The sequence below is a fragment of the Dermacentor silvarum genome, chromosome 5 (assembly GCF_013339745.2).
Source record: "Dermacentor silvarum isolate Dsil-2018 chromosome 5, BIME_Dsil_1.4, whole genome shotgun sequence".
Taxonomy (NCBI): domain Eukaryota; kingdom Metazoa; phylum Arthropoda; class Arachnida; order Ixodida; family Ixodidae; genus Dermacentor; species Dermacentor silvarum.
Genome location: NC_051158.1, coordinates 98,931,446 through 98,943,859, shown reverse-complemented (window position 1 = coordinate 98,943,859; position 12,414 = coordinate 98,931,446). Strand labels below are relative to the sequence as shown.

Genomic DNA, 12,414 nt, shown 5'->3' with positions numbered 1-12,414 from the left:
ATTTGCACAAGATAATGGAATCTGTTTACTGTTCCCTCAGGTGGTGAAGCTACTTTGTATTGTGCAATCTCATGGGTGCAAAGGTAGAAAAGTTTTGAATTGTCATCAGGAGCAGAAGACGAGGGAAGGCGTGGAATACAAAGATAAGGCTGCCCATGGAAGCGAACGCCTGCGATCTTGCTGATGCAGCAAGATTGGGTCGCGTCTGATTGCAGGCTCCTGATAAAGTTGCAAGGTGTTTGAAAATGGCCGACAAGTCGCATGGTACTGTGGTACTGCCCAAAGTGAAATCATTTTTCTGAAATTTTTTTTGTACTTCTGTTTTTGCGGGAGCGGGGGCTCGAATATATCACTGCATACGAATATATCAATGCGGTACGAATATTCGCGCGGTGGCTCGAATATTCGTATCGTTTTCCAAGGCAGGAACAGCAGTTTGCAAAATTAGAAATTTATCACATTGTAAGTTAATGAATTTGAGCAGGAACTAATGATAAATTTGTATCATGCCCAAATTTGTGTGAGGCGTGATCGTATCACTGAGATTATACTGTACTGGCACGCTAAACTTTAAATGAATGCCACCAGACTGCCAACTGACACAAACAAATGCATCAACGAGTCACGATTTTAAAACCAATGCCATTTTTTTGTTACTTCCTTTTATGCAAGAGTAAGCATGATGGCTACTGATTACTCTAGAAAAAGAGGAGAGAACCTCATCACTGGTGCCTAGTACCTGAAGTAGCCTGCCAGACGGTAAAGCCGGGCTAACATCTCCAGCATATCATTAAAGCTTGTATCTCTCTCATGATGATAATGATGATGATGATGATTATGTTGAAACGGCATGGTGACAGTCACCTAGCCTGCTTTAGTTCCTCAAAACCTCTCTATCTAACTTGTATCACTAATGTTTTGCATTTAATGTAACTATGCCTTTAATGTATCCGGTTGTATCAATCTCTTCCCTGCTTTTTTTTTCCACCAATACTCTAAACGTCTCTTGCTTATCTCGACTGCTGACCGGTTGATGCTTCTGTCCACTTTAAACCCAAGCACTTCTGGAAGTTGTACGTTACCTACGGTTCTCACTGGGTGAATCCATTCACAATCCATTAGGATGTGCTGAGTGGTCTCTGGATCGTTACTGCAGCATACACATGCATCATCTAGTTCCGAATATTTGCTCCAGTATGTTTTGGTCCTTAGGCAACCGGCTCGAGCCTCAAATAGCAAGGCACTGCCCTTTGTGTTATCGTACAGATTTTCCCTTCAAATTTCTTTCTTCTCATTCTTGTAAATCTCCATTGTCCTTGTGGGAACCCTCGGGTCCCATGACCGCCGCACGCGCAGCGAACGTCGCGGCAGACGCATGCGCGCCAGGGAGAGTTGGGAGAGGGGAAACTTTCCTTCCGCGGGCGGCGCACGGGAATCGCAAGCGCTAGCAGCGCCACCGGGTGGGTCACGTGAGATCCCGCAGACGTCGCCCGGGTCTCTTTGGTCTCCAGCAAGCGGCGACGGCGGAAGTCTCCGCCGTCGCTCCCGTATTCCCGCACGTGGTTAGTCAACCGCGTTCTTGCCGCGGCAAATGCCGCGGCCACCCCGTATTCCCCAGTTGGTAAGTCGGAAGCCCTTCTTTACCTAGTGTATTATTCTCTTCGAGGGAACCCTCAGCGATGTCAACTATAGCTAGCTGGCCTGCTCGAAGTGTTAGTTGCAGTCGTAATAAATGCTTTCCGAGTGTACACGTGGTTGTCGTCTATTGTTTCCTCAAGCTTGTACCGGACCGCGGTTGATGCGTAGGCATGCGCCAACCTCGGGGCTCGGTGTGTCGAGGCAGAGCGCCGTTGGCATCCCCGCCATACCCCGACATCCTTTTTGTTTCCATTCTTTGCATCCAATTCACTGTCTCTATTTCTCTCACTTTCTTTCTGATGACTCCTGGTTGTCTATTTACAGTTTCGATTATCCTGTACTTGGTCGCCGGCTTTCTTGGCCTCTTCCTCCTTTCTGTGTCCACGCTTTTCAGGTAGAGATACTTGTGCACTTTAGCCGCCCATTTATAAGTTTATTCCTCCTCCTCCTCATCCATGTTCCCGAGTCTTTCTTCAAAACTGATTTTGCTCTGCGCTTCTCTGACTTCAAAAGAGGCCCAACCCATGTCAGACTGCACTGCCTCATTTGTGCTTCTACCGTGGGCTCTCAAAGCCAACCGGCCTACCTATCTTTGTTTAACTTCCAACCTCGACAAGATATCCGATTTTAAGCACTGAATGGCATTTGCAAACGTTAGCGCTGGCACCAATTTCCAGATTCCACGCACCACCTCATACTTATTGTGGCCCCACAGTGCTTTGTGTTTCATAATTGCTGCATTACGCTTCCCCATCACTAATGGGGTGGCGGCACCATCTGGTGGTGGAGATCGATACCACTGTGCCGATATTATGGCCTACAAATGGGCAGGATGACAGAAGCTAGCACAACACAACATGGAGGTTACTCTAATGTAAAACCTCAGTGTGATGATGGGCAAAAAGTGATAGGCATTGTTCCATGTGTGTGCTGTGCATGGCTCTGAGCACAGTTTGATAACGAAAGAGAGGTGTAAGATGCCAGGGTGTGGTAGTTGCCGTATTTGATCCCCGATTACACAAGGTGCAACCAAATCATTTTTGTTGCAAAAGGCTTGCAATGCGATGCCCTTAACATCAGACAGATTCCACACCTTTCACAAATAGAGATGCCGCGCCCCTTGAATTGTTAAGGCCCGGAATGTATGGCATGAATGCAGGAGTTGAAGTTGTACCTCATCTGTACCTCACAAAAACTGTACAGGTTGGTTTAACATACTAAAGGGAATGTGCAGCTTGCATTCAAAGTAGTTAACTGTCCTTGTCAGTGAAATGACATCACGAAAACACTGTGAGAGATTAAATGCTCACTGCTACATGTCATGGCACGTGCTCACATGGTAAGGACAATTTCAATTTTCATCAGATTATAAATTATAACGATACAGATTATAAAAATTGACATATCTCGGAGAAATTTAGAAACGAGTTATCAACATACTCTTTGTGCTGAGGTAGTTTGGCCAGGAGTTCAGAAATCTTCTCGATGAGGAAGTCCCGCCCCTCAACTTGAGCAAGCAGGAAGTTTACCTGAAAGGCAAACGACACGTTTCGCATGAAACTTAAAAAGACTTGCCGAGGGCCCCCCTAGTACCAATTCACTCTTTTTCCAATTCATAAAAGAGAGCACACAGTCTTGTATTTACATATGAGCTGCAGCACAACCACGCCCTGGTTTCGCCACCTGTTGGCAACTAAATAAAACAGTGAAGGTAGTGGACAGGGAAGGGTTGTAGCTCAGTGGGCTGAGCAGTTTCGGTTCTGTTAGGTTTCAGCAATTCGAAACCGTTTTGTGATGTTAATAAAAGGGAGAAGACAAAAAAGAATTTTCAAGTAAAGTACAAGCCAGCAAAGTCCTTTTGCCGCACCTGTTACCCACGCTGTACAAGCTCCTAGAGCAATTTCAGTTCTGAATCTGGGAACCTCGTGTTACTCTGGTTTCCCCTTTCACGTTTTTACTTTTTCGTATACAGTCCTGTGTAAATGCATAATTTAACTACAGTCAAACCACGATATAACAAAGTTGTACTTGCAGCGAAAAACTTCGTTATATCGAGGTTTCGTTAATTCAGTAGAACTAAGATGTGGATATAAAAACAGTTCCTTACATTGCGAATTTCGGTAAATCGAGGTTCGTTATATCGAGGTTTGACTGTAGTAGAAGATGGAGTGGCCACCATTAAGTAGACACAATGGAGAATGATGTTTGGTATGTGTAATTTAGATGTGAGTGCGATTCTGAAGAACGGAGTACTATGACTGCTTCGCTCGGACAATACTGTGGCGTCCTTTTTGCGACTGTGGTAGCCATTGTTTCCTTTATCACGCAAGGCATTCTCGGAAATGAGTACTTGCCCAAGCCCGACTCGACACCCTAATTTATTGACCGAACCTGGCAATGTGGTTCAGTGGCTACAGCGTTGTGCTTCTGAGCACAAGGTCGCAGGCTCAATTCCTGGCTCGGTAACTAAATTCCAATGGGGGGCCCATTGGAACACACATGTGACGTGCTTAGGAAAGAACCACAGCTGTTTGAAATCACTTTGTAGTGCCCCACTAAGGCGTCTCATGCTCTGTGTCATTAAACCATGTAGTGTAATTAACTAACAACCTCACCAGTCAATAATCCAGAATATCAGCGACATATGCACACACACCTTGTTCCTGGTGGTGAGCAGAAGTGCGTTTGAGAGCGAGTGGTGGCTGTCCACTCTCTCCGTCACCTGGAGTAGCCGCAGGGGAAGCACCAGACACACCAGGTTCTTGACCTGCACCCGCAGAGACCTCCGTCAGGACACCCGATTGGAGATGCTTTAGCGACTCCACTTGTTTATATAAATCAGCAGCCTACTTGCACACAATGGCTGCACAACTACACAGCCATGCAATTTTTTGTTCTTTTTGTTTGCACAGCATGCCACCCAGCATATTGACTTTGCTTCCTTCAGCATGCCAACAGGATTATTAAGCATGAAATGCTTTTAGCTCCTGTTGTCGGCGACCTTCAAGTGACCTTGAGCCAAAAGCCAAAGCTGTTATCAAGGGCACTTAAATAGAGAACATGCCGGCAAGTTGCGAGAGCAAACAAAATCATTCGGAGCAATCAGTCAAAACTTAAGAGAATGTGGTCTCTGGCCCCCAACCCTGTGTACAGGACTGCATTACATATGCTAGTTACTCTCCAAACAAGTTACAAAAGATATTGCTTCCGAGTAATGTTTTTTTCACAATGTCCATCAAGCTGTAACTTTATTTGTGAGCTTTATTTGTCATTTCCAATAGTGACGTTCAAAAGTCAGATACAGGGGACCTAAGCCTGCACATTTGCAGCCGACCACTTCGACGCGACAAGAAAAAGTGGCGACAGACGCTGAGCGCGCTGGACTGTTTCAAGAGGAAACGCGGTTGAAGGCGGCGGTACCACAGGCAGCAAAGGACGCCGTATGGTAGCTATTTCATGCTTACATTTACTCTCGATTACGGGAGAGCCAGCAAATTTTACTTCTGTTTATTTACAGGGCAAGTTTGTTCAGGTTTACACAGGTGAGGGCACGGAAGTACACACAAACATCTTCAAACACTAAACTGCTGCCTGAAATGTTAAAGAAGAAAAAAAGAAATAAAGAGAACACAACAGTTATGAAACAAAAAAGACAATATTAAACACAGACTGCACAAACATTCTGTCAGAGCAAGTCTCTTTAAAACAAGTAGCTGCATATCAGCAGTAACAAGGACCAGGAAGAGTGGCGAGGGCAGTGACAGCATAACACAGTGAAATGCTGATAATTCAAAATCTCTTACTTAGAACAATTTGGATAATTCGAACGCTCTGATGGTCCCAGCAAAGTCCTAAGTATTCGAATAGAGAAAACCCCCCCCGTATTAGAACTCCAGAAACCGTGCAACGGTTATTTGGAACACAATTTCTCACTCCCGAGGATCGCTTTTCAGACAAACCTGAGCGCTGCTAGCTACCGTAATGTTGCGTGCCGTAAAAATGACAAAGGAAGAGGCATGGAAAGCTGAGACTTAAACAAAGCAAGCAGATGACGTGCACGCTCCTTTCCCGTCCTACTTAAAAGGAGCGGGAAGGAGCCTCTGGTGCGGCGCACTTGAACGCGCTACCGTGCGCTCAACTATGTTCCCCTCCTAGAACGTGCTCGATCACATCATTTCGTCATTTGCAACATTGGGCACGTGGGATGACGGCGCGCATCAAGCAATCATCTTTCTCCTCACCCTCGCATGTTTTTCCTGGCACGCACAGCAAGCGAGGAGTTACCTTATCGCACTTGGACATTATACTGAACCCAAGCAACGGCAAACACCACTTTGGTTCTGTCCAGCTACGTGGCACTTGCATATATGTTTTTTTCATTGTGGCACAAGTTATGCAAGACACCAAGCATCAGTCGATACAAAGCTATCTTGTGGCACGATTTCCATGAGTTGTGAGAATGCGGCGTTTTCGCGCCACTGCACAGTCGATAGAAGTTAGAAATCGATAGAGGCAAGAAATGAACACCAAAGCGCTGGAAGAGGTTAAGCAAGCGTCGCTTTAAGATGGGGTTTGGGGTTTCATTGTGATGGAGAGAGAACAGATAGGGGTACAGCTGTTGGTTCTTTAAAAAAAAAAAATTTTTTTTTCTTTTTCTGAAAAAGAAATTAGTTTTCACATTATTGCTCAATTTTCAAGTGTCTGAACCGTCCATCTTCCGAGTTTGTCTTTTCTGGGAAATCTGGGCCCACTGCGTTGACAATGCCTGTTTACACATCCTTTTTCGTCCACCTCCACTTCTAGAAAGAACCAATAGAAGCACCCCTGCCTGTTTCCTCTCTATCACCATGAAATACCAAATCCCATTTTTTTTTCTTTTCTTTTCTTGAGCACTTCAACTTCCCTCGCCCTTCTTCATGCACTAGCTTATTCTACTCGTCCTCCTGCTTCTCGGAAGGTGGGTGAGAGTGAGAGATGCCCACAAAAATGCTGCCAAGAGAGGAAGTTGTTGCCCTGACGAAGACAAGTGCCCTTGTTGAAACGTTAGCCTCCAGAGACATTCCTTGTTTCACCAGTAATGGTCAACTCATAATGTTGTCACATGCAAGTACAGTAGAATCTCGTTATTACATTCTAAAAAAAGAATGCAAGGAAGAACGTACTAATCGGGAAAATGTGCGATCCGAAGTTGCTAAAAAATTTGGCAGACTCAGCTGTAGTTGAGATCTATGTAATGTGAAGCGTTATGCGAATTGTGCGGCACGAGACACTGACACGCGCCAAGCTGGCAGGTCCAGAGCGGCGCGAACGTGCATTGTTGTTTTTTGCGGCTTTGGCAAGCTTACGTTTGCACTCCTCGAATTCGACCTGGGTCAGGAGCTTTTTCAGGTGGGACATTTTGGCAGGCAGTTCTGAGGTGCCCACTCGGCGAGAATCATTGCGGAAGAAGACGCCGAAGCACCTCTAGTTGGTGGGACCCGAATGATACGAGACGCGCTTTATTGTTTTCCTATTGCGTAGTTTTTTAAGACGAACTGAAGCAAAATTGAGCTGTTAGGCAACACCGGAATACAATGCCGCCAGAGCGAAACATGAGGCTCACTTCGTGCCGCCTGCAGCAGGGAACGGCAGTGCGATCCGGTTATCGCCTATTAAATGGGTGCAGTGCGCTTCCAACGGCACTATGCCACATGTGCTGTGAAACAGATAGGCGAAGATGCTTATCGCTAGTTGCAATAGCTGTGAATGTTGACGTGCAATGAGCCGCAAGGAGATTTGCTGGTATTGGAAGAGAAAACTGAATGCGTGCCGGCCATGGAGGAATAAAAAACTGAGGAGAGGCCTTACCCAGCCCGCGTATTAGGAGAAACGCGTGGAGGAAGTCACATGGTACAGTTTTTTTGGTGTGGCGGCCATGTTGTTGGGGCACAATGGTGGTTTTGTTATGGTGGTGTGTGCTCACGTGTGTGTGCTTTACCGTGGTAAAGGCATCGTATGTGCAGGTTTGCGTTAGTCTCCGTTCCGCTATAGTCATCTAGACCGCACTCTCCCAGTTGTTGTTGTGGCCAGGTGGGACTCGAAGTAAAAAGGCGTGAAACAAACACACATTCAACGCTGTACACCATGAACTGCGCCACGAACGAAGGACGATCTGGGAATATTGTTGTCGTTTTTGGTGGATTCGTGATAACGGGCCATCACAGATTGAATCCGCTGTGCTTCAGAATGTATGATAAATAACTTGCAGGTCAGTGACAGTGCTGCAGTGTCCCTGATTTTTACAGAGGACGATGCATTTGTGGCACGCAAAACAGCCATGTGGAAGGATGGGAAAGAAGCGGCTGCTGTGAGTAATAAATGGTCGCATGTAGCGAGCTCGGCCAATGCGCTAACCGCACTCATACGCGCGTAATGTTCGGCACTACACAGCGGCTACCACAGACCTTTGTTTCTGTGAAGCTTCGCTTACCGTGAGTAGAATACACCTGAAGATGCAGTCAGGCATCTAAACGTGTTCTCTTCTGCTGGCCTCCTTGTCAGTGCGCTGTGGCGAGCTATGTCCTGCTGCCTGAAACTTGTTCAATAAAGTAAAAGGACGCCTCCAGCTACGACCGGCATATGTGTTTGTTGTCGTAAACTGCAGATGGGCTAACCATAGGTCGATGTGTCGCGATGTATGTAAAGTGTGCTGCCAGTCATCACTTGTGTATCCTTGCAGTACACTGAGAATGCGCAGATTTATTTACACAAAAGCCGGCAGAAGTAGCGGTGACCGGCCTCGTGCTCTAATATGCGGAGTTCACTATGAACTTCTTTCAATGCTAGAGCACAATACTCGAACGACATAACTTTGGCAACGGTATCGCGACGGTACATCGCAATTGCATCCATTGACGGGTCACTACGGCACGTGCACGCAGCCCAGGAGAGTTGCACGCCGGAGGTGACAAATGTAAACAAGTGAGGAGGATCTGCGGAGCAAAGCCAACTTCTGGCGTCATGGAGGCTTCACGAAGTGTGATGTCAGTGCCTCTCCTCAGTTTTTCCTTCCTCTGTAGTGACACAAGCAGGTGAGTACTGTGGAGAAGCTGCCGCAGCGGGCACCTACTGCTCTCGATCGCGCATCCTTCGTGCCTTTTCTTGTTCACGTGGCATCTAGCGGGCCGGAAAACATATGGTACGAATGCAGTTTCGGGATGTACTGAGCGTTGGTGCCGAAAAGTCGTGTTTTCCAGAAATGCATCAACCGGCAAAAAGGAAGTCTAACTGTATAGGGTACTTTTTGTGCGCTCGATCGCGAACGTCTGCCCTGGGAAATGGTACGAAACTGAATCGTATCAACAAGGTTCTACTGTATAAGTGAAATTATTCTTGAGATGAAAACTGTGAAGCATTAGTCTAGAGAGAGAGAGAGGGAAATGAAACATTCATTTGGGCCATCGAGGTCGTTGATCTTGAGGACGAGTAAGCGGTGTCCTCATTCCAGAACAGAGACAAAGAAATAGCAAACAAATACTGACTTCCGCTAACTGTTGGCACTCCTACCGCGCTTGCGTTTGTCGAAAACGGCAGCTTACGGCGTTTCACTGGCCGCCAACAGCCGATAAGACAGTTATGTGACAGTGATTTACGACTAGTAATTTTTTTCTTTCATGCTTTCTTTATTTGTTTATTCTTCGTGCAAACACATGACGGAACTTTTAGACCTTGGCTCGTATTTTAAACCAATTTTTTTTTTACATCAATCCACACGACGAGTTGTTTACACATTAAAACAGTGCTACTTTTCGCGTTGCTTCAGGGCATAAAGTTACCAGTAACTGCAATACTAAACAGTTATCACAGTGCGCTGGCAATGTGAAGGTCCGCACTTTGTGTAAACAGACCCCCATGGTGGGAGTACCAACAGTTATTAGAACAGCGTCCCCCTTTCCATTTTATTTCCGACGGCGGCCGCCGCGTATCGCCCATAGCAGGGTTCGAGGCTATCTGACACGTGCTCCTGCGTTCCCGCTCATATTGCTCACGATAGTACAGTTAAACCTGCTTATAACGAACCGCCATATAACGAATTCCTGGATATAACAAAGTTTTTATATTCCCCGCCGTTACTCCATAGAAGCAGATGTATTTGAGACCTCTACGTAACGAAGTGGTAGCGGGAGATCCCGTCGATATAATGAATTTTCCCCTACGACAACCTAGAGATTTCGCTCCAAATTTTGTCATTTTTGCGCAAGCAGCAACCGGAAGCACCATCTCCGCCGCGATGGAATGCGAAGCGAGCGCACATGTGCGTGCGTGCGTGCGTGTGCGAGGCGGGCCTGCATCCCTCGACCCGGCGATCTTGCCGCCGCGGGCGTGACCTTTCCCCCTCCCTTCATTCAAACCTGATCCTGCCGCTGGCTGCAGCTGGCCTAGCCCGCCAAGCCGCCACTCTCTCCTTTTCCAGTTGATGTTGCCGACGCGCTGGTACACGCTGTGACACATCACACTCCGTGCCGTGCTCCCTTCCGGGTAGCAGAAAATAGCATCGTTTCCACTCCCTGAACCACTATATATATATCACACTCGATGAGCGCAGACACGCGCTGTCAAACGGTGGCGGCGTGTGGAAATGCCGCTGGAGAAGCGAGCGAAGTGACCTTCGTGCTGTTGTCTATCGCTTCAACGCAAACTGAGCGCTGAGAACACACAGCATGCACAAAGCTACGAGCCGCCGATGCACCTACACTGTCTAGACTCTGCCCCAACGCAGATCGCTTTCAAGATAAGGATCGCACGACCGCGCGCCGCCCCGCTATCCCTCCCCCCTCGCTCCCTCGCCGGTGCCTCGAGCGCAAAGGAAGAAGGCGCGCTTCCTCCCTGCTTTTCTTGCGCGCGCGAGGTTTAGACGTGGTCGTCGGCTCCCCTCCCACGTTTTCACTTGCACATACAGCATACGGCGCGCGGCGATTGCGTTATCGTCCTTGGACTTTATACGGAATATCTATGCACCAAAATGAAATTTTAGGGCCACAGCGCGTCATATACACCATCTTTAGATAGCAAATACGGATTTCAAGGGCCATACTTTTGCTGGCGAAAACCGAAAATACGTCTTAGTTGTCGCCCCTGGCACTTTGGCCGGCCAATGCCATCGTCAAGCCACCAAGCCAAGCGACATGAAAAGTCAAAATGGCCGCTCAGGCCGGCGCGGGGTGGCAGTTCGCAGCGTATGATGCGGGAACGGTCCCATAGTTGCAACGCAATAGCGGGGTTACCAATGCATTGGGTTCTATGGGAGCTGTGCCGGGACCGACCGAAAACGACGTAACAGCCGGGAAAACGCAGCCCCCGGGAACATAACAGCAGGGTTCTACTGTAACACTATACGACGCTACGACGTCATCGTGACGCTCGCTCTTCGTTTCGAATGCCTCGCGCTTGTGCGAAACGACACGCGTCCACGCATCCGGTACCTGGTGTGACACTCCAAGGATGAGTGCTTCGACCAAAACGGAAAACGGGTGCGCGTTACAATTGAGGGCGCGTTAGAATCGAGTAAATACGGTAAGCGTTTCTTTTTCGAATTTTCGTGCCGAACCTGCATATAACGAAATCCTCTTTATAACGAAGTTTTCCGGGAATTGGTCAATTTCGTTATATCCAGGTTTAACTGTACATGCCTATACCGCGATAAGGCCGCAAGTGGCCATGTCCCATGCATGCTCCTGGCGCTCGCAATTAACAGGTCTTGAGCCCAACAGCTACCCTTAGGCAATGCTGGTGAAGATCGTAACTGGCCATTCAACAACTCCGTACAAGCATGATTCACAATGTACTATATCAGCACGAATCCAAATGCAAACAAGTCGAAAATGACTTGGATGAGTTGCTGCACTTCCAAACTCGCCTGCATTTGTAATGGTGGCTTAATTAAAACTCTGAAACATGCACTTGGAACTCCTTCATGTTTAGAAAACGGCCGTAGAGTGATTATGCGTCACACTTCCGTGTAATTATGCGAAAGAGGCGTTCTCACCTATGAGAGTGTACCAATTTATGATGATGGCATATTTAGGCGGAGTTTTTTATTTCAGGCAAAAATATTTAGGATAATAAGACGTTATGCACTCCAGTCAAGGCTTAATATACACGAACGTATGTGTATCCTAACTGCCCCAGTCTCTATCATAATGAGCTGTGTCCTAACTATTTTACGATAAAAGGGTGGCAGTTCAAGTGTCCCGAAAAAAATGATTTCATCAGCGAGTGAGCAAAGGACTCACCCGGCTCTCAAAGCAGATGTAGTTTGGCGACAGGTAGAGCTTCCCACGCACGGCCTGCTTGTTGTACGGCGTCCAGAGGCAGCACTCCAGGCTTCCGTCTAGCCGCTCGTCCAGCGGCAGACGAAACATGGTCCTGCATGCAGACAGCACCGAGTTACACTGGAAAATTTCTAGAGAGCACCGTCACGAAGTTGGACACTGTCTAATAAAAAAATGTAATGCTTGCACACCCTTTACTGGAAGCATTAAATTTTTATTTCAATTCAATTACCAATGAATTGAGCAGTCACGCGGCGTTGCAGCATGAGTGCGTCTTCAGTGTAGCTGGCATGATTGCTAATAAGCAAAGGAACTTTCTACCACCAGAGAATATAAATACGCCTTCTTGCCTTCAGAGCTGAACCTTCAATTGTATCCTAGGGACGTATTCTCGGACAATCACTTTTGGTGATGCTATCACTTTCACGTGACGTAGTACACAGTGTGTTGGATGATTCTAGCTGTT

The 12,414-nt window shown here is 47.2% G+C and overlaps 1 protein-coding gene across 1 annotated transcript in view; it reads right to left on the bottom strand.

Moving 5' to 3' along the window:
* The window catches only part of LOC119453640 (TBC1 domain family member 9), a 94,318-nt gene that overhangs the window by 58,810 nt on the left and 23,094 nt on the right, over positions 1–12,414 (bottom strand). The window contains exons 11-13 of the mRNA XM_049668310.1: positions 11,910–12,042; positions 4,295–4,405; positions 3,079–3,167 (exon numbers count right to left, since the gene is read on the bottom strand). Coding sequence (XP_049524267.1) covers positions 3,079–3,167; positions 4,295–4,405; positions 11,910–12,042 — 333 coding nt within the window. The remainder of the gene's footprint in view (positions 1–3,078; positions 3,168–4,294; positions 4,406–11,909; positions 12,043–12,414) is intronic.